We start from the raw sequence: 23,304 nt of genomic DNA, 5'->3' as shown, positions 1-23,304 counted from the left end.
AGTGGACCGTCCCTCCTCTGCCGTTGTCAGTCCTGGACAATCGGTTTAAACAATGGCACATCTAAATTTCCTGGGTTTAACATTTAATGAAAACACAAGTTAACAAAATGTGTTGTTACCAAACATTAATGAGTACAGATCTGCTGATTAGAAACCAATATTGTCAAACATGTTAATTTCCAAGTCAGGTAAATACAGACATCCTCCAAGGAAGGAGCAGTTCTGTTATCACAACTTGGTATCGTTTGTAATCTCAACCAGCCAAAAACTTCAAAGCAGTGACTACTTTGCAATACAGCAAATACCAACATCCTACAGACAGCCATGACAACATCAATAACCGGATTATCCAGGAAATTTGCCTTTTAACTTTTCACCCCCCCAGTCCCAACAATGGGTGCCTAATGGAACCACCCAGTGCACAAAAAAATGTCCCCCTCTGACACTTGCACTCTAAAAATGTATTCATAACATACAGTATATACAAATGTCTATTCTTGACACCATTTTGTTTTTATGGGTGCCACCATTTTGTGGTGCAGGGCAGAGGTCGTGCTTTATAACATTGATCATCCAGATTTATGTAACAACACTTTTTGTGTGTTGTGCTTTACTTTTGATCATTTGTCAACTGGCCATAGTTCAATAATTAATTAATGGACTGATATTGTTGGTTTCCCTTATGTTAATTAGTTTCAACTACTTTGTTTTTCTGTGTGTTTAAACAAATCTGTATCTTTATATGTACTATTTCTATATTTGGTCATTTGTAAAATCTAGGCTTACATTTTACCTGAGAACTTGTCGCAGCGCTCTGCACCTGCGCTCAATGAAAAGCACTATACAAAAATAAACTGAATTGAATTGCTTTGAATTTTGACCCAGTATCCAGACTTCTGCTCTTCTTTTTATCGACTGGCTTTTTGGTTTCTGAATTCATCTTTGGGAAAAGGGGAGGACTGGTTATTTTTTTAGATATGAACTTCCTTCAGTTTTTGTCTAACTCCCAATTCAATTATTAATAATATCAATAATTAAAATTACATTTTCTGCCTTTCTCTGAAATAAGATTATAGCACTAGTTTTCAGAATGAATGCATGAGTGAATGAATGAAAAGTCAATAAAAATAAGTGTCATGAATTGACGCATCTCCCAGTTTTCCCCTATGCTGAACAAATATTTGTGAATACCTGTACCTTTTCAGATGTCCACAGAAAGAATGCTAATTAAGTAAGATACATTAATCTACTGGGAATATTTTGCAAGAATTTGTTAGTTTAATAGACAACAAAGTGGACTGAGTGTATCATTCAGTGATGTTTCATTGCTACTGTATGTTATATTTGGTTATTGTGAAACTAAATGTCAAGCCTAATGTGTGTTATTTTTGATGTATTTCACTATGACTTATTATTTTTGCACGTTTTTTTCCTTAATTCTACTGTCTTCACTCCTTTTGAATACATGATTTTAGCCACTATCATTGCAAACTGTATAGTATTAGCCTTGGAGCAGCATCTGCCTGATGGAGACAAGACGCCGATGTCGGAGCGGTTGGTGAGTGCACAATTTTAATCTTCTTTCATCCTATTACATCAATCCTAGAAGCAAGTTGGGAAAACCCTTAAGCTCTCAATCTCAAAGGAGTCCCAAATCAAGATTTACTGAAATAAAATCTACAGTAGCTATAGAAATAAAATCAAATTTCTTGCTGCTTTTACATAATTGATGTATTAGATTAGGATTTGAGTCATTTAACACCAAAAATATTTGTGTTAAAATAAACGTTTCTACAATCATTTATAAAATATGAGTGCATAAATAAAAACAAAAAATATTTAATAATTACTCAATCTCATTGCTATTTGTCATTCTGCTTGGTATTAGATATTAAACCACAAGATTCTGGGTATCATGGTGTCACTGTGGTTAGCATGGCTTCAGTGCCCTGAGGTTGAGTCCTGCATGCCGATATTGTCTTTGTGGAATCTGCACATTCTCTTTCTGTCTCTGTGGGGTTTTTGTTGATTACGACATTCATATGCTGGCAGTTCCCTATTACCCTATGCCAGCGTGATTGTGGGTCCTGCCATATGCCAGAGCGGCTGAATCAGGCTCTGGCAGCCTGTGACCCTGAATCGGGTTAAGCGGATTTGAAGATAATGTGTGGTTGACAAGTTCCATCCACTCCTCTTTGGCTCTGAGAAGTTGCATAGCCTAGTTGTGCTCCAAATGCTCCAAAGTATTTAAATATATAAACACAAATAATGTGTTCTGATTGTGTCAGTCACCCTATTTAATGGCATCTGCTAAACAGCTTAAATATCTGTATAGTAGCCACATCTTTGGCTCACTGGGGACCACCTGTTTGACTCGGAGTCCTCCATCACCTGCACAAACTGAGTATTGATATATAAAAGTGACAGGGGCGTTACAAACCGGGATCCTGAGTTGTTTCGTCGTGTAGTGGGTGCAGCAATGCACTGTACCAGTGCATGATCCCCAACTTGACTTGACTTGACAGTTAGTTTCTGCCTTGTTTAAAGCCCACCACTAATTCTTCTGCATTTTTGACACTGAACTCCAAATTATTTAGTCAACTCCATTTGCCCAGCTCCGTTCTACCATTCCTATACACAGATATGTCATACAGGGATATTTATGAGACACAACTCAGTGGGGCTCCAGACTCAGGGTTGGGGGTGTAGAGGTCTCTTTCAGCTTCACCACCTGCTTTCTGTCTGAGGGAGAATCCATTAGCCAATAACACAAGAATTGATTGATCCCCATTCATGTAATGAAAACTGGACCAAAACTGCAATTTCCTGAATAGACAAAACTGATAGACATATTCTAGTAGACTCATGTAGGACATTTCTGTTGAAATTTATTAAGACTTTATATTTTAATTCAGTAAAATGAGAAAAAAATCAGGAGGGGGTGTATATTTTCCTTTTTATTTTCACTGTTTATTGTTCTATTTGATCTTTTTTATGCAACTGTTTGTACTCTAGTAACAGATAATCCCATATGCTAATTTGGGGTTGACCTGGCAAAGACATGAAGTGCCCATCTTAACTGTAGTAATAATAAATATAATGCAAAATGTTACCTTACTAAAATTTGCATTGACTTGAGCAGGAACTGTTGGACGTGTTGTTCTGGGTCTCTTTCTTGCTGTTGTACTTGTAAGCTGCAGTGTAGTTCACTACCAGCTGTCGCATTTTGTTTTCTTTGGGAATGCAATAAATCATTAGGGTGGCGCAATGGTAGTGCTGCTGCTTTGCAGTAAGGAGATTGTGGGTTCACTTCCCGGGTCCTCCCTGTGTGGAGAGCACCTTGAGTAGTGAGAAAAGCGCTATATAAATGTAAAGAATTATTATTATTATTAACAACACCTCTGCAGCAGAGTGCCAAATTGAGTTTTGTTTTTCATACACATTAAAAGCAGGACGCCATGTGGTTTTCTCAGCCATGCTTCCTTGTCCAACCAGCCCTGGATGTCACTGAGTAGGCTTGCTGTTGACATGTGGAGAAAGAGAAAGAAAGAAAGAAAAGATGATCAGAAGTCGGTTGGTGTATTGGTTATTCAGCCACCTCCATGTATTAGAGGAAGAGAGCTGATAAACTGCAGTTTTAATTACAAAATGCGTTCCCTTTAACATTTCCCATGTTCAAATGAACTGTCTTAATTTAACTTATTCCAATATCACTTCCAACCCAGTAAGTTGGAAGGAAATATAAGTAAGTTTACTTCAACTCAAGTACAGGGTGGCGCAGGGAAACTGGAAATTTTCAATTGACGTTTAATACATGAATAAACACATTACAGAATACATTTAATGATGAAATGTATTGTACAGGATATGCAATTAATGATGATAATCAATATTCATTCAATATTCATTTTAAGTTTTGAAGTAAACATTATGAAGGTGTTGTCCATGTCTCCATACACATTCTGACAGCCTGTTGTGGAAATTCTGCATTGATCAGCGTAAAACGTCAGGGGGAATGCCAGCGATTTCCTCTTCAGTCTTCCTTTTTAGTTAAGCAATGGTTGCAGGACGTGTGCGGTACACTTGGCTTTTAAGATGTCCCCACAGGAAAAATCGCAAACCGTAAGATCTGGGGATCTCGGAGACCATGGAATGTCACCGTTGTGTGAAATAACGCGCCTTCCAAACAATCGTCAAATAGCTGCCATCGATTAGTCAGACAGTATGCGAAGTGGCTCCACCTGGGGACTTCTTTTTTTAAGGCTCAACCCATTTCTTTGAAATTACGCACCCATGTTGTAATCGCATGAGCAGACGGGACACGATCATGACGTCCTAATTGGTAATGGCACATTGGAACAACTCACCCTGTGCTAGTGTGTAGTGTTCTTCCCAAGAACCACATGTCATACCGCATTTTTAAATCACAGTATCAGTTACGTACCTTCAGTTTTAATAGCGTTTCACAGCTTTTTTCTTTTGTTGTAATTAATCTACTACACATTTTATAGCCGAAACGTAAGCGTGTGGTGTTGTCACAAAAAATTGAAATTATTAAATGTTTACGAAATGGCAAAAGTGCTTCAAGTATTGCTTCAATTTACGGAGTAGAAAGAACAACAGTGAACGAAAAAAGCGTGATGCCGACAAAATTGAAAAACGTGTCAAAAACAGAAGCCACTGACGGTAATGTTATTCTGTATTAATGTATTAATGTTGCTGTTCTTCTGTATAGTATTTTTCTTTTTAAATATTATGTTTTTTTAATATATTATGATATGCAGGCAGCTTGTGATGCGCTATGGGGGAGTAGAAAAAGGGGAATGCTTTAAGTGATGGGACCGGATGAAGGGCAGCTGTTCTGTAAGGAGCGGACATGAGTGACAGGAGAAGTTAGTAGAAAAAGGAAGGTGCAGCGGAAGAAGGTTTTGAGTAGGGAGTCAGGAGACAATAAGCAGGATTGTTTGCGGTATGTAGCACATGAGTGGTAGGAAAGGCTTTCTTTTACTGTTTTGGAGGTGTGCTCCGTAACCCAGATAACCGAGTACAAGACAGGGCACCGTTTGTTATGGAACGAAGACTCCAAGTAAAACGTAGAAAACTCCAGTACCACTGTGGAGTATTTGCTTATTACGCTGGTCGTCGCAGTATTATATGAATTAATTAATTTTGTTAATACTATATCATATTTTGTTAATATAGTTTTGTTTTGTAAATAAATACTGCTTGCTAAACGAATCTGCTGTATATCATTTTTAAAGTAGCTTTTCTGTTATCCTTCTTTTCTATTTATCCGGGTTATCTACGTTTTACTGTATATACAGAATAAGTGTGTGTGTGTGTGTATATATAATATAAATATATATATATATATATATATATATCTATATATATATATATATATATATAATATATATATATATACATACATACATACACACAAAGGTTTATTTTTACATGTTGAAAATGTGGGTGGCATTAGTATCACAACAGCATTTATTTATATAGCATATTTTCATACAAATGATGGAGCTCAAAGTGCTTAACAGGATGAAGAAAGAGAACAAAGACAACATTTAAAAATAAAATTAGGCAACACTAATTACCATGGATTAAAAGTAAGGTTCGATGGCCAGGGAGGACAGAAAAAAACAAAATCTGCAGGGGTTCCAGGCCACGAGACCACCCAGCCCCCTCCAGGCATTCTAACATACTGTACATGACCTCAATCAGTCCTCTTGGTTTTCAGGGTTCACATGGATGAACTTGATGATGACGGTCTGGTGAACCTCTGGCCTTCAGTCCATCAATGTAGGGGCATCACGGTGCTTTGATCAGGTGGTATAGGCACAGCTCGCCACCATAGAAAACCAGAAAAAGAACAGCAGAGAAAGTAGGGGTTAGTATAGATTTCTGAGACACCATGAATGATAATGATAATTAAATGCATATACAGAATATCAGGATTAAACTAAAATGAAGCTATGAGAAAGCCATGTTAAAATAAAGAGTTTTTAGCAGTTTTTTTAAAATGCTCCACTGTATTAGTGTGGCAAATTTCTATTAGATAGATAGATAGATAAATAGATACTTTATTAATCCCAAGGGGAAATTGGTAAACTATTCCAGATTTTAGGTGCATAACAGCAGAAGGCTGCCTCACCACTTCTTTTAAGTTTAGCCCTTGGAATTATAAGCAGACACTCATTTGAAGATCTAAGGTTACAATTTGGAGTGGAAGGTGACAGGCATTCTGAAATATAGCATGGAGCAGATTATTTAAGGCTTTGTAAACTGTAAGCAGGATTTTAAAGTCAATTCTAAATGGCACAGGTAACCAGTGTAGTGACATCAGAACTGGTGTGATGTGCTCAGATTTTCTTTTCCTAGTTAAGATTCTGGCAGCTCCATTCTGCACTCGTTGCAATCAATTGTTGTCTTTTTTGGGTAGTCCTGACAGGAGTGCATTATAGTAATCTAGCCGACTGAAAACAAAACCATGAACTAATTTTTCAGCATCTTGCAAAGTTATAAGAGGTCTAACTTTTGCTCTATTTCTTAAGTGAAAAAATGTCCTAGTAATCTGATTAATATGTGATTTAAAATTTAGGTCAGAGTCAATAATTACCCCTAAATTCTTTACCTCCGTCTTGATTTTTAATCCTAATGGATCAAGTTTATTTCTAATACCCTCATTATATCCATTTTTACCAATCACTAAAATTTCTGTTTTCTACTTATTTAGTTTGAGAAAATTACTACTCATCCATTTAGAAACACAAGTGAGACATTGGGGGTCAGTGGATCAAGAGAGTCGGGGTCATCAGGCGCTATTGATAAATACAGTTGTGTGTCATCAGCATAGCTGCGGTCATGGTAGTTTACACAATGGCGTCAATGTTTCTGGGTTCAAAACCTGACCAAGGCACTGTACATATGTAGTTTGCACATTCTCCCTGTGCAGGAGTTTGGTTTTCTTCCATATTCCAATGTTGGTCAGATTATGGTAGGTGGTGGCTTTAAATTGGCCCGGTTGCTTTGCATTTGGTTGTCATATAGTGTGCATATTTAGTTGTATGCGCCCTGTAACTGACTGCCACCCAAACCACTTATTGGTTCTTGTGTGCATCTTATGCTGCTATGGCAGTTAAGTGGGTTTGAGAATGGATGAATGGGTGGATTTTGAAAAATACCACAGGATGTTAGGCTTTGATTTCTGAAAAAAAAAAAAATTGGACAGGGCAGTGGAACCTACTGTAGGTGTTTTCTTTTTTTTTGAGATATTTGAATCTAATGTTGGTTTGGTAAATTACGTGGAGTAGAGAGAAAGTCTTTTTTCAATCCTCTGAGTATTAGGGACTATTCCGAGATACACATTTATGGGGGCAGTATATCATACATAGCCTTAAAGGAATTCTCCACCCAGAAATACTATTTTATATACAATGTTTCTTACCCCATTTAATTTGTACTGAAGGCCCAGAAAAAAACGTTACTCTCACATTTTTTGTGGAGAATGGCGATAAAAGGCTTCATGATAGGACTGGCATCAATCGAAACCAAAGCTGGACCATTGCAAACAATATAAAACCATCCATGAAAAAAATGTCACGTTAATTGTGTCACATAATCCACACATCACATCATCAAGCATTAACAGTGGGCAAAAACACATGCATTTTTGCTAACATTGTTAAATAAAAACATGTGGAAAATCAGAGCATTGCACAGTGCACACAGAGGAAACATGTTCACACGGGAGCAAGCCTTTGAACTGAAGACATGCCTCTTCTCCTTATTCGTTGATGAAGAGTCTTCTCTTCAATGTAAAAGCTCATTCCTGTGTAAACACATTTCATCTGCTTGCGCTGCTTTGATTTTCCTGACCTATTTCTATAGAATCATGGTAGCCAGATCCTGTTCCAGAAGCGTTTTGTGGGTACAAATCGGGAAACTGTTCAGTGTAGCTCACACTCACACACTCAGCTAAATTGGGCCAACTTAAAATCCAAAGTTAACCAAACCTAGTAACTTTGGAATGACAGCTAGAATGCAAGCCGTGTCTTGTGGAGCTCTGAAGCTGCAGTGCTACCCTTGGCTTCATCTCCAGCATTCCACTGTTTTTATATTTCAGTTTATACTTAATTTATTCCAGGGTGATGTTTTAAGATTTTGCGGTCTCACATATGTGGTTCTTCTTGATTACCAGCATGAGAATTAGAAAGTGATTTCACAAGCTGCTTATCCACCCAGGTTCGCTTCTTTATCAACACAATGTGCTTGTATGTTTTGAAAAAGGCACTGTACTAAATTATTTGCTGTCACAGCAGTGTAACAGGTTCCCATAATTTTGGCATCCTATTGGATTTTAGAAGATAATCCTCTTAACAGATGTTTTTTATTTGACTATATAAAACCATACCAGAGAAACCATGACTGATATTTTTAACTTTTCTTAAACAGTGCTAAAATATTTATTGCACATGGTGCTTAGTCACATTCTAGTAACATACAGTGTTAAGTGATTTCTAAATTTAAACTGTTTACATCTTGGTGGGCTCCCACAACATGTTCTTAAAAATAATTTTATGTCGCAATGCCTATGCTTAATCTTTTTAAAGAAAAAGCAAAATTTCTTAGGCCATACATTAGTTGGAAATGTATTAAACCTATTTCATCTAGGATGGACTGGTGGTCCATCCAGGGTGGGTTCCTACTTTGCACCCAAAACCTGTTCTCGGTTTTCTACAACCTTGAAGTTAACTGCTTTGAGAATATTATGATACAGCCTCATGAACACAATCAAGATAAACTTTGCATGATCAATGTAGCAAATACTCAATCATGGTCAGCAGATAGTCATGAGGCAAGCTGTTGGCAACATATGCACCTGCAATGTTGAAGTTTCAAGTTGATCTCTTCAGTCAGAAGGTTAATTTAACATTATGATTATTGCTGTAACTCTACCTGAACTCCGTCAGCACACAAGCCATGCAGTAACATATGCAACAGTACAAGTAACATTGAAAAGCGGGTGGGTTTAGGCAAGCTAGGCGCCTATGAAGAGTGTGTGTGTGGATTAGCGAGGCCTGTGATGGACAGGCACTCCTGTTCAGTTATAATTTTTTCCTTGTGGTTGGTACTGCCAAGGTAGGGTGGCAATCCCCTTGGGGTGTTTTATTATGCGGGTGTTTCATGGAGTCCATTATAATTTGATTATCCAGGTCAGGCGGACACAGGAACAGGTGGCTACTTTGGTGTCACTGACAAAAAGGTGGGAACCAAGCCTGGCAGATCTTCATTCCATTGTAATCCACATTCACTCACACAGGGCTCACTAATTAACCTTGCCTGCATGTGTTTGGGTTGTGGGAGGAACACCAGAGCATTCAGATGAAAACCCCTCCAAACATGGAAAACATGCAAACTCCACAAAGACAGTGGCTGGACACAGGATTAAGGACTTCAGAGCTGTGAGGCAGCAGTGCTGACTGACAGATCTATATTGGTTTACTTATAAAATAAAGGCAACCTCCATGGATGTGTGAAATCACTGTATGAAGTCACCAAAACCTAACTGTGACACAGTGCCCTCTCCTAATGGTTGGGCAGGGGCATGCAGTCTACCAATACTTGGAAATCTGCAACATGGATGTAGTACCATACTTTCAGAATAAAGTCACTCTGCTAAATGGTTGCAAGTCATCTCTGGTGCCCATGCCACAGCAAAAGACTAAGCTATAGTAGAAGACTAAGAAAAAAAAAGTATCTATCATCTATCTATCTATCTATCTATCTATCTATCTATCTATCTATCTATCTATCTATCTATCTATCTATCTATCTATCTATCTATCTATCTATCTATCTATCTATCTATCTATCTATCTATCTATCTATCTATCTATCTATCTATCTATCTACACTAACTGTGCACAATTTTGGAAAATGAATAATGGATGGCATGGTGGGAAAATGGTTAGCTCACCTTTCAGCTCCAGAATTCTGGATTCAATTTCTGGATAAGGCACTGTCTGCAGGGCCATCTTAACAGCATTATAGACCCCCGGGCAAAGCAGTGCACTGGGACCCCTACCTACACAACCACTTAGCAAGTCACAACATACAGTACATAGATTAGCATGAGGGCCCCTATGCTCGTGGGGCCCACGGGCAACTGCTCAGCGTGCCCATGCGCTAAGATGGTTGTCTTATGCGTCTTATGTCTGTGTGGGTCTTTCTCTTAAAACCAAAATCCAGTGTTAGTTTGATTGGAGACTCTGCGAGTTAAGTGTGAATGTGTGTCCTGTAATGTTCCTTCCAGAATTGGTTCCCATCAGTGCAGCTAAGAATCACACTCGCACCCTAAAACCTTGAACTAGAAAGGCGATATGGAAAAATAGATGGGGTGGAGGGTATATTAGACATCAGTTGCTGGTTGCAAATGGCCTTATGAGTTACTGCTTAAATGTAACAAGGGATAAACAGTGAGTACATTGATAGGCACTGTAACAAAAGGTGCTATATTGGCACCTGCCCCGACACAGACAGATATGGGAGGCACACTGATTAAACAAATAAATGTCTCATTTCAATATCTTCGCCTGTGGGCAACGCCTTCCCCGTCCCCACAGGCACAACATAGTCCCACTATGAAAAACACAACACCAAACTCTTCCTCTTCTTCTTTCTCCACCATTCCTCTCCGTTAAGCTTTGTCTCCCTCCTCCCGAGTCTGGCTCCCGAGTGGTAGCTGCTGGCTCCTTTTATAAGGCACCTGGAAGTGCTCCAGGTTCTTGATTGCCCATTTCCTGGCAGCACTCCCAGGTGTGGTGGACGAACTGCCCAAAACGACTCCGCAGCTCCTGCTGCAGCACCCCCTAGGTGGCGCCTGCGAAGCCCAACAGGGTTGGACCAAACTCCAACTCCCATGAAGCCCTGCGGGAGTCTGAAGCACCGTTGCAACCCAGAGGGGGTTGCCATCTAGATTCCCAGGGGAGGAATTGAGTAGCCCATGCTTGCTCCCCTGTAACATATACTGAAGGGGCGTCCCGGCCAGACAAGGGCCCCGGCCGTCTGCCACAGCACATAAACTTCTCCATTCTATGAGATACTGTACAGTATATTCAAGTGTTCCAGTTTCATAAGTAAGTATGTAAAAATGCTCCAAAGGACATATTTTGTCCTAATTTGCATTATGCAAACACATAATATGATAAATCAAGTACAACGCTAGTAACCAACAAAGTGGGAAAAATCAAAGCGCCTTATGTAGTTTACAATGTTTGAAGTTAGTGTCTACCTGTAACACAAATCTGAGGGATGCCATAACAGTACTGAAACCCCTGAACAAATATCCTTGTTTCTAAGGGCAGGAATTTTTCGTTGAACTTTTTTGACTGAATGGACCATCACTTTACATGATTTATAAACCATGCTATATTATGTCCTTCGCAAATGCAAGAGCTCTTTTCATGGTATACCCAATGACTCCCCAAACCATAACATTACCTGACATTTGTTTATCTCTTCTTCCCTGTGCAGCCCCTGTCTGTTCTGGCTGAGATACAACAACTTCCATACTTACTACTGCTGAGTGTAATTCGAGGCTTGCTGTTGACCGATGCATGACATAGCTGAAGAGATATACCATGATAAGCAGGACAAGAGGCAAACTGTTCAATGTCAAAACAATTCTGAACTGTGCAAGGGCTGCATGAAATGCAATACTCCTTATCCAAGTAACAGTGACTGATTTCTGGATCAGTGCATTCCACTGGATTCATTCTTCTTTCTGTGGGGACAGCTCCCATAATTTCTTCCTTGCACCTTTCACCATCACTATCCAAAGTGATACACAATACCAATCAAATAATCAAATTTATTTTACAATGTCTTTCAGAAAGTGAACTGCTTTAAATACGTTACGAGTGAATTAGGAATATCAGTCAACTTATCATATGAAGTATCTTTTACAGTGAGCACTATGTCAAGGTGTGGGACACAATGACACTGCCACATCACATCTCCAGGAAGGTGCAATTTTCACATGACCTTGTCACTGTCGTTGTGGAGTTTGAATGTTCTCCTGTGTTTATATAAGATTTCACTAAGATACTTACCTAAAAGATGCTCATGTTATCTCCACTAGTGACTCTAGACTAACCCCTTGTGACACTAGGGTTCGCTGTTGCCCCTTGTAACCCACAGACAACATGTCCAGACACCAGGTAAAAGTACCAGTAATATTTTTAATTACTTCAATAATGTGCACAAAGCCCCTCCACCTCCACAATACACAATAGTCAATAATAATACAACTAATCAATCCACCTCTCCTCCCAGCAGCTCCGTCACTCTTCCTCTCAACTGCGGCTCAGCTTGCTGGGTTTCCCATAGTCCTTTTTATAGTCCATGACCCGGAAGTGCTTCTGTCCTTCAGTCCATGTGATTCCATAGCACTTCCAGGTCAGATGAAAACTCTTATTTTTATTCAGCCCGGAAGTACTTCAGTTCTTCCGTCCCCGTGATTAGGGAGTACTTCCGGGCTAAAGGGAAAATAGAAATCCCTGTGTCTCCCAGCAGCGTCACCCGATGGCACCCACGGCACCCAGCTGGGCTTTGAAGTAGAACTCCATCTCCCACGATGACCTGCAGGAATCCGGGGCACCTCCATGCTGCAGGGAGGACTCCATCTAACGGCCTGAGGGTACTGGCCAGGATAAACTTCCAGCCATCTCTCACACCCTGTTGTAGTTTTGTCAGGGGTTTACTCCATTTCATATTTTATTTTTGTCTAATATTTGTTGAGTATAAACACACATCTTTTGCCATAGACACTCCTACATGCTAGGCACTACTGTAAATGTGAACAGCAAATGATTACATTTTTTCATATTTGAAAGTGGAAACAAATAAGCTGGCACCTGTGAGACAGACACTCTTCTGTTTTTAGTAGTTCTGGGTGACAACAAACCAAGAGCATCATAAATATAAATACATAAATACAGTATACACTATGTAGCCCTGCCTGGGATTTGTTCCTGCCTTGCACCTAGTGCTGGCTGGGATTGGCTCCAGCAGACCCACGTGACCTTGTGTTAGGATATAGAGGGCTGGAAAATGACTGACTGACTGACTATGCAGCTACTAAGTATATGTCTTTGTATGGATCGATTGGATCGAGTAGGTTTTTCATTTGCGACATGAATACCATCCCTTCCTTCTCTGCTAGGCTAAGTAAAAGACATCTTCTATAGATTTCATTACAGTCAAATAGGACTGCATGAAGATTTTGTAACAGGTAGTAATATAATAGTGGATTCAGCAAGTATTCAGACCCCTTCACTTTTTGCCCACTATTGTGTTGTTGATTTAGTTTAAAATGGATGAATTTGCTATTTTTGGCTGTTATTTTATACTCTAACCCAGGGGGGTCGAACTCCGGGCCTGGAGGGCCACACTGGCTGCAGGTTTTCATTCTAACCCTTTTCCTAATCAGTGACCAGTTTTCACTGCTAATTAACTCTTTGCCCTTTGTTTTAATAGCCCTGTTTTTAAGGATTCAGTCCTCTGAATTGATTCATTTCTTCATTAAATGACAGCCAAACAGAAATGAGATGTGAAGCGAGCCAACAGATGACCAGCTAAATTGGGTCTTCAAACCCCAACCAATTTCACTCTAACCAGGTTCTTAATGAGAAACTGGTTCTTGCTGTTAATTAACCTCGTTGTTTAATTCTATGACTTGTTGCTGCTCTCATTCTGCCACAGCAGACATTTCCAAAATTGTTGATTTTCTGTTTTTTCTAAGAACACCGTCAAGATGTTTTGGTGATCTGAGAGATCAGCCTTACTGAGACCTTCACCTTTCTTTATTTTCAGATATTGTGGATAGCTGGTCGTGTGGACAGCTCGTTTTGTGCCTCATTATTGTTTTGCTGCTAATAAAGGAAAAAGAAACAACAAAGGGGTCTGAGTCAAGTTAATTAAAATTAAGGCAAAAGAAGTTAATTAGCAGAAAAAAACTGGTCACTAATGAAGAAGATGGTTAGAACGAAAACCTGCAGCCACTGCGGCCCTCCAAGACCAGAGTTCGACTCCTGTGCTCTAACCCCTAATAGCAAAGTGAAACTCTCTCATTCACATATATAATATATAAATATACATACAATGGAACCTCAGTTCACTACCATAATTCGTTCCAAAACTCTGGTTGTAAACCGAATTTGGTCGTGAACTGAAGCAATTTCCCCCATAGGATTGTATGTAAATACAATTAATCCATTCCAGACCATATGAACTATATGTAAATATATATATTTTTAAAGTTTTTAAACATAAATATAGTTAATTAAACCATAGAATGCACAGCGTAATAGTAAACTAAATGTAAAAACATTGAATAACACTGAGAAAACCTTGAACAACAGAGAAAACTAACACTACAATAGTTTGCGCTATAGCGCTACCAACCGCTGGCTAAAAACAGTTTTTTTTTAATGAGTTTTAAGCACAGGGAAAAAAATAAACATTTGAAAAAATCCGTAATTTAATAAACCACCAAGAAAAGTAACATTGCAACAATGCACACTACGAACCGATCGCTATACACAGAAGTGAAAGCAAAATCAAGCCCAGTGCATTCTTTAACTGCCTTCCTACCTTATGTGTCCAGCCCCCTCTCTCTTGCGCTGCCTGTGTGTGTGTGTGTGTGTCGCACTCTCTCGCTCTCTCTCTTGCTCGATGCACAGGAAATGCACAGGGAGAGACTGAACATGTACAGACCGAAAGGGAAACTGGCTTGTTCATATACCGAGTGTGTGGTCATGAACCGAGGCAAAAGTTTGGCGAACTTTTTGGTCGTAAAACGATTTGTACGTGTACCGAGACGTTCGCGAACCACCCCAGGGGGTCGGCCATCTAGCATCCAGGGGGAGGTATTGCCCTGTCCAGGGCTGCTCCCACTGAATATAGTGTGCAGGGGTGTCCCGGCTGGGCATGGACGCCAGCCACCTGCCACAATATGTGTGTGTGTGTATATATATATATATATATATATATATATACTTTGTTCAAAAGTACTGAAAGGTTGCTCTTAGATGGGCAAATAGTGTATAATGATACCTGGATTCCCTGCATCAGAGTATAATACAGGTATGCAGTAGATGGTAAGGTTACCACTACATTTTGAGCAAGCATCTGAAATTAGTTTACAGTATAAATTGCTAATAAATTTATAGTGTAATATCTGATATTTGTCAACAGCATTACATCATCAAAAGAAAAACAGTATCACATTCAAAGCCAAGTAATAGTATCACAAATGTAACATCACACGAGCAGCTGATTAATAATATTAATTAGCCATGGAGTGACAGAACAATATTATGTAAGTGAAAAAGTTTCACTTCTGAATCTGAGATAGACTATTGCATGGTAACAGTGTAATAGTTTGAAATTGGTAATAGAGTAGCAGAATTAAATTGGTAAACTATAAACAGTGTCACTTATGTGATAGAGTAAGAGTATTATACCTCTGTTAAAGTTAAGCAGTATCACAAAACAAGAGAATAAGGGGATCATAGAGGTAGCAAATACCACCACACAACACTTAAGTGTTATAAAAAGTGAAAGAGCAACATTATTTTTTATTTGTATCTAAATAACATTATCGCTACTGTAACAAATACAGTACTGAAAAAAAATCTCACATTTAGTTAACTGAGAAATTTTCTATCAGGTTTGTGTAGCATGTTACTCACCCACTGGATAATGCAGCTCTTTAATTCCAATGCATTTAGATAAGGCTTAATGTATTTATCCCTTAATGACACCAGATGTCATAATGGAAATATAATGCCGAGATACCATTAATAACGAGCTTTGAATTTTCATAATCCACTTTACACTTTGTTTCTTTGCATTGTGATTATCAGTCACCTCTGCTAACAAAGCAGACTTAATTTTATATGAAGCAGTTTATGACAAGTTATTTTATTTTCAACCATTTACAACATTTCTTTCTGTAGCTCTTCTTCATACAAGACATGCAGTTCAAAGTGCCTTACAAGACATAAAGGAAGAAATACAAGAAAAAAACCCCAACAAATTAGAAATACAGTGATCCCTCGCTATATCGCGCTTCGCCTTTCACGGCTTCACTCTATCGCGGATTTTATATGTAAGCATATTTAAATATATATCGCGGATTTTTTGCTGGTTCGCGGATTTCTGCGGACAATGGGTCTTTTAATTTCTGGTACATGCTTCCTCAGTTGGTTTGCCCAGTTGATTTCATACAAGGGACGCTATTGGCAGATGGCTGAGAAGCTACCCAACTTACTTTTCTTTCTCTCTCTCTTGCGCTGACTATCTGTGATCCTGACGTAGGGGGATTGAGCAGGGGGGCTGTTCGCACACCTAGACGATACAGACGCTCGTCTAAAAATGCTGAAAGATTATCTTCACGTTGCTACCTTCTGTGTGCAGCTTTTAAGTATGCTGCACGGTGCTTCACATACTTGAAAGCTCAAAGGGCACGTATTGATTTTTGACTTTGTTTTTCTGTGGCTTTCTCTCTCTCTGCTCCTGACGGAGGGGGTGTGAGCTGCCGCCTTCAACAGCTTTGTACCGGCGGTGCTTCGCATACTTAAGAGCCAAACAGCCCTATTGATTTGTTTGCTTTACTCTCTGTTTCCTTTGAAGAGGAAGATATGTTTGCATTCTTTTAATTGTGAGACAGAACTGTCATCTCTGTCTTGTCATGGAGCACAGTTTAAACTTTTGAAAAAGAGACAAATGTTTGTTTGCAGTGTTTGAATAACGTTCCTGTCTCTCTACAACCTCCTGTGTTTCTGCGCAAATCTGTGACCCAAGCATGACAATATAAAAATAACCATATAAACATATGCTTTCTACTTCGCGGATTTTCTTATTTGGCTCTGGAACGCAACCCCCGCGATGGAGGAGGGATTACTGTATATAGTAAGTGTAGAAGTATACCCTGCAGTGGGCTGGCGCCCTGCCTGAGATTTTTTCCTGCCTTGCACCCTGTGTTGGCTGAGATTGGCTCCAGCAGAGCCCTGTGACCCTGTGTTAAGATATAGCAGGTTGGATAATGGATGGATGGGATGGATAATGACTGACTGACTGACTGACTGTAGAAGTATAATTCAGTTTCAGAGTTTGGCAGAACTGATTCCTCCAGTATTTGTTGCAAAGCAGAAACCAAGCAAAGAGGAGATGTCAGTCTTTTGCAGGGCCTATTGCACACACATGCCATTATTTAAACAAAAACAGGGCATATTTAACACCATCTCTTAACCTAAGAATCATATCTTTGGGATGAAATTGGAAAATGACGTACTCAGAGAAGATCCTAGGAGACAGGGGGAGAATGTGCAACTCTTATGCAGACACTTACAAACTATTAAATCCAAGGTTTTGAAATGGTGAGTGGGGAGTATTAACCACGACTGCCATGCCAACCTTACTCTATTTTTTCATTAAAATATTGATAGGTCTAGAAGTTGAAGGGTGCTCCTGTTATATAACATTTTCAAAGCACTGTCAGATTTTACAATGTTATGTTAATGTGAAGTCACAAAAGGCCTTCTGAAAACTTCATTTTTGTAGGTGGACTTGGAGTTCATAAACGTCACTTGTTTCATTGTATGTTAGAGAACAACTTTTTCAATTTCCTACCATGGTAAGGTAATAATTATTTTTTATATACATGAATATAATGTAATGTGTGTCTACTTCCTCTGCCCATACAGGATGACACTGAACCATACTTTATTGGGATCTTTTGCTTTGAGGCTGGAATTAAAATTATTGCTTTGGGATTTGCTTTTCACAAGGGATCCTATTTACGAAATGGCTGGAATGTGATGGACTTTGTTGTCGTTCTTACTGGGTAAGTCAATGAGTTGAAATTTTTGTTTTATTTTTCAGTGTTGCGTTTATATTTTAGTTCACTTCAAGTAAGATGGAAGCTGGATTGGAAATGATGCAGTTAAAGTGGATTGCAAAATATTAGAAAGGAGGTTTGAATGATTTAAACAGATTACTGTTTTTATGTATCAAAACCAATGAAAAATGAAGCGTTATTGCATCTTTATAATCATTAAAGTTACACACAATCCTTCATTCATACAGCATTTCTTTTCACTGGCTAGTGTGCTGTGGGAAAGGGAGGGTGTCAGAGAATATCTAAGCAATGCTTTTTAATAGGCTATATTTCAATAGGAAATTAAAGTGTTCATATTTTAAATGTACATGCTTAATTTTCAGGTTTTTTGAAGGGTAAACTACTTTATTCAGAGTTTATTTTTTGTAATGTCAATGAATTTGGGAGCTAAATGTAAATATATATATATATACATATACATACATCCATAGATATGTTACTGCCCCTCATGAGGAAGGAGAAGTGGATTTCCACAAGCATCCCTGACACGTGTGAGACAGATAGAGAGCTAATCTCTAAGAAGTGATTTATATGTTCATTTCTATAGTTATAAGTAATGAAGTTTAGTTTAACAGATGTCTATAGTTGCTTCTAACAGTCTTTGATGTCACTTAAGGATTCAACAGTTTATGAAGTTTCCTGTTCCACAGTTGAAATGATACTTGAAGACTTTAAAACTTCATACGATTTTGGCAATCAGTAAACATATCAAATGCTGTTTCCGTGCTTCACAGATATCCTCACTAGCTTCACCAGACGTATACAGTGGGTAAAGTGGTGCAATAAAACCTCTGTGATTCATTTTCATTTATTTAACAGCCAAATTAAAAGCTTTGCCAATAGAAATCAAAGAGAAGACTGAATACTTGCAGCTATAATAAAGCACAGCAAAACTAATTTGGATTATGTAGGTTCTTAACATATTGTCCACTACAATTTTTTTGAATTTACAAAAATTGTAAAAGTAAATGAACATTTTATTAGCAATAAGATCTTAGTTGTAAAAATAACTTACTTTGGATTCAAAAGAGAAATATTAGCATTTATTAAGAATAAGGGGGATGTGCAGGACTGCAGTAACTACAGGGGAATAAAATTGATGAGCCACAGCATGAAGTTATGAGAAAGAGTAGTGGAAACTCAGTTAAGAAGGGAGGTGATGATTAGTGAGCAGCAGGATGGTTTCATGCCAAGAAAGAGCACCACAGATGCGATGATTGCTCTGAGGGTGTAGATGGAGAAGTTTAGAGAAGGCCAGAAGGAGTTGCATTGCATCTTTGTGGACCTGGATAAAGCATATGACAGGGTGACTGAGAGGAGTTGTGGTATTGTATGAGGAAGTCGGGAGTGGCAGAGAAGTACATGAGAGTTGTACAGGATATGTACAAGGGAAGTGTGACAGTGGTGTGGTCTGCAGTAGGAGTGACAGAGGTGGGATTACATCAGGGATCGGCTCTGAGCCCTTTCTTATTTGCAGTGGTGATGGACAGGTTGACAGACGAGATTAGACAGGAGTCTAATGATGACATTGTGATCTGTAGCGATAGTAGGGAGCAGGCTGAGGAGACCTTGGAGAGGTGGAGATATGCTCTAGAGAGGAGAGGAATGAAGGTCAGTAGGAACAAGACAGAATACATGTGTGTGAATGAGAGGGAGGTCAGTGGAATGGTGAGGATGCAGGGAGTAGAGCTGGCAAAGGTGGAGGAGTTTAAATACTTGGGATCAACAGTACAGAGTAATGGGGATTGTGGAAGAGAAGTGAAGAAGAGAGTGCAGGCAGGGTGGAGTGTGTGAAGAAGAGTGTCAGGAGTGATTTGTGACAGACGGGTATCAGCAAGAGTGAAAGGGAAGGTCTACAGGACGGTAGTGAGACCAGCTATGTTATATGGGCTGGAGATGGTGGCACTGACCAAAAAGCAGGAGACAGAGCCAGAGGTGGCAGAGTTAAAGATGATAAGATTTGCAGTGGGCATGACAAGGATGGACAGGATTAGAAATGAGGACATTAGAGGGTCAGCTCGAGTTGGACGGTTGGGAGACAAAGTCAGAGAGGTGAGATTGCGTTGGTTTGGACATGTGCAGAGGAGAGATGAGGGGTATATTGAGAGAAGGATGCTAAGGATAGAGATGCCAGGTAAGAGAAGAAAAGGAAGGCCTAAGAGAAGGTTTATGGATGTGGTGAGAGAGGACATGCAGGTGATGGGTGTAACAGAGCAAGATGCAGAGGACAGAAAGATATGGAAGAAGATGATCTGCTGTGGTGACCTCTAATGGGAGCAGCCGAAAGAAGAAGAAGATTGACAGACTATGTATTCTTTCTTTACATATAATATTGTGCCTATTTCACATCTGCAAGTATTGGAATAAAACTAGCAAAGTGCTTTATTTCTAAGGACATAGCTTGTGCAATGTAAGGATCATCCAACCTGCTATTGTCAGAGATGGTAAAGCAAGTAGCATTAGAGATGTTTTTAGAGAGACCAATACATGAAAGCAGGTGCCTTAGTGTTTCATTTGATACAACTCAGCCAAGATTTGATATGAATAATCTCTTGAATATTTCAGTCTGAACATGTCAGGGCTAATAATGTTTTCTTTTGGCTATAAACTAATTATGGCAGATAGAATAATCCAAGGTGCATAAAATCATAGAGAAAGAGAAGCTGTCACATTGGGTTGATATATTTGTGGAACCCGCATCACTTAATTTTCTATCTGTCATCTCCTGGGTCTTGTCTCTCTGTTAGTCTTCACTTGTTCCTTCCACCAGCTGATCATTTACCTCAGACTCCCCTATGATCTCTACCTGAGTGAGGCAGCTTTAAAGAGTTGGGTGCAATTTTGACAAATCCATTAAGCCACCTCCAGTATTTCAGAAACACCATGTTTTTGCTCCAAATACTCTTGACGAGATCTTCCTTCAGATGTTCTTGGTGTCCCTGCAACCCTAAACCTTTAGTTGAAATTAAAGAGTTGGTTCTTAAAGAGATCATCCATACTGCTTACTCTTTTACAGCAGGGGTCACCAAGTCCAGTCCTGGAAGACCACCGTGGCTGCAGGTTTTCATTCAAACCCTTTTCTGAATGATTGACCTGTTTTTGCTGCTAATTAACTTCTTTTGAACTAATTTTAATTGATTTGCTCCTGAAGACTCAGACCCCTTAATTGTTTCTTTTTCCTTAATTAGCAGCCAAACAATAAGGAGATACAAAATGAGCCAAAACAACTGGTGTCCATCATACAATATCTGAAAATAAAGAAAGGTGAAGGTCTCAGGAATGTCAGTTTGCTCAGGACCCCAAAACATTTTAATAGAGCTCTTAGAAAAGAGAAAATCAACAATTTCAGAAATGTCTGCTAATGCACCACAAGAACAGCAACAAGCCAAGAAATTAAACAACTGGTTTAATTAACAACAGGAATTGGCACCTCATTAAGCAGTTGGTTGGAGTTTGAGGCTCTGACTTAGTCGGTCTTCTGTTGACTCACTCACGTCATATAAGTGAGGAAAGAAGTGAAGCAATTCAGAGGAGTGATGCAGAAATTCAGGTGAACAAATCTTAAAAAAGCAATTCAATTAAATGAATTCACAAGAAGTTAATTAACAGCACAAACAGGGCACTCAATTTAAAAGGGTTAGAATGGATATCTGCAGGCACAGTGGTCCTCCAGGGCCGGACTTGGTGACCCCTGTGTTACAGGGACAGCCAAGTCGCATATTTCCCAATTTGGTCCTTGTACCCTGCGTAGGTTGGTAGAAATCTATCTGCTTATTGCAAGATTTTTGTTTGACTGCCCTTCTAGGAGTCCATTTGGAATCCCTTGGTGATACCTGGTGGTGTGTAATTCTTGTAACCCTTAGCTCACTTTGGTTACTTTGACTGTCTAAGAGTATCAAGTTGATCTTGCGCGTGCGTGTGTGTGTGGGGTTTTTGGGACAATCTGAGAGCATTGCATGATCCTCTGCAGGCCATATCTCTGTCTCTTGCTGTCTCTGGCAGGTATCACAGCCCCTTCCATGGCATCAAGTGCATGTACCGAGTGTACTGTTCTCAAGTGAAACTTGCATTTCCACATTGACATGTGTCAGGCCTCCCCTGCTTCCAGTGTAGTATTGTCTATCTTTTTCGCTGGTCTCTTACATTACATGTGACTGTACTGTGCCATTCTGTTGGTATCTTAATCTTGGAAATCATTTCTAGTTGGACACTCATTCAGGAGTGCCTCTTCTCTTGAATCTTCTGGTGTTGAAGAGTGTGTATTTTTCTCTGTTTTACTGATCCCTACAGTGTAGGGATGTGAAGCAGTATGAGTGGCAGACAGTGAGGTTTCGAACCGTTTGAAAGAATGAAATTTCATCTTTTCTACATGTTCTTAATTTAGGTTCTTGAACTTCTTTTAAACACAGAGCTAGTTGTTATTAGAGAATCTGATAAGGAATGCAAGTGTCAGAGATGTGAATAATGTGTCCAAACCATCAGAATCAGTGTCCGTGTTAGGCTGTTGTTGGTGTGGCACAGGGTCAGTATTCCTGGTGTTGTACCTTGCCATGTAGTGTTTTGCGGAGGTGCTAGATGTTAACGGCTTTTAGTGCTTTAGTGAGATGAATGTGTGTGTCTTTGTTTCAAATGTATACAGTATGTGCATACATAGACTGCACAGTATGTCAATATTTTGGTGTGATGCTTCACTGACTCAGTACTTTCAGTTTATTTTATTGCAGGCAATTCTGTTTTTACCAGTATAGGGCACTCTTTTCTGAATATGATAGTGCTACAGTGTTTAAAGTTGGAAACGTATGTCATTTGTTGGCCTTCTGGAAGGAAATATGACCTAGTGCAGTGGTTCTCAAACTGTGGGGCGGGCCCCCCTAGGGGGGTGTGAAGATGTGAAAAAAAGAAAACAAGAATCGAAAATATGAAAAATACATCTATTGAAACCAAAACAAATTAACTTAAACTATATTCTGATACTAGAAAAATAAATATAGAGTTAGATAAATGTCGATAAAACTTAAGTATAATAAAATATGCATCTATGATATATCATTAATTAAAAAAGAACAAATGGGTATTAGTGGGCAACTTTCAAAAAAACGTTGGGGGGGGGGGGGGGGCGCGATTAAAACTGTTATGAAAACTCGGGTCACAATTACTTAAAGGTTGAGAAACGCTGACCTAGTGGCTAAACATATGGGAATTTTAATTACAGATTTGCCAGTTTCATACTCATAGACTTACTGTGAGACCACAAAGTCACCTAATGAAACATTTGTAACTAAAAGGTGCTGTACTTAAAAAAATAAATAAATAAATACAATGCCTTTTGC

General features: G+C 39.1%; 1 protein-coding gene across 1 annotated transcript in view; it reads left to right on the top strand.

Moving 5' to 3' along the window:
- The window catches only part of LOC114667235 (voltage-dependent P/Q-type calcium channel subunit alpha-1A-like), a 476,759-nt gene that overhangs the window by 76,060 nt on the left and 377,395 nt on the right, over positions 1-23,304 (top strand). The window contains exons 2-3 of the mRNA XM_051920739.1: positions 1,453-1,558; positions 17,781-17,920. Of these exons, the coding sequence (XP_051776699.1) occupies positions 1,453-1,558; positions 17,781-17,920 (246 nt within the window). The remainder of the gene's footprint in view (positions 1-1,452; positions 1,559-17,780; positions 17,921-23,304) is intronic.

The sequence above is a fragment of the Erpetoichthys calabaricus genome, chromosome 17 (assembly GCF_900747795.2).
Source record: "Erpetoichthys calabaricus chromosome 17, fErpCal1.3, whole genome shotgun sequence".
In the NCBI taxonomy this organism is placed as follows: Eukaryota; Metazoa; Chordata; class Cladistia; order Polypteriformes; family Polypteridae; genus Erpetoichthys; species Erpetoichthys calabaricus.
Note: the sequence above shows the minus strand (reverse complement) of the source record. Positions and strands in the feature narration are given on the sequence as shown.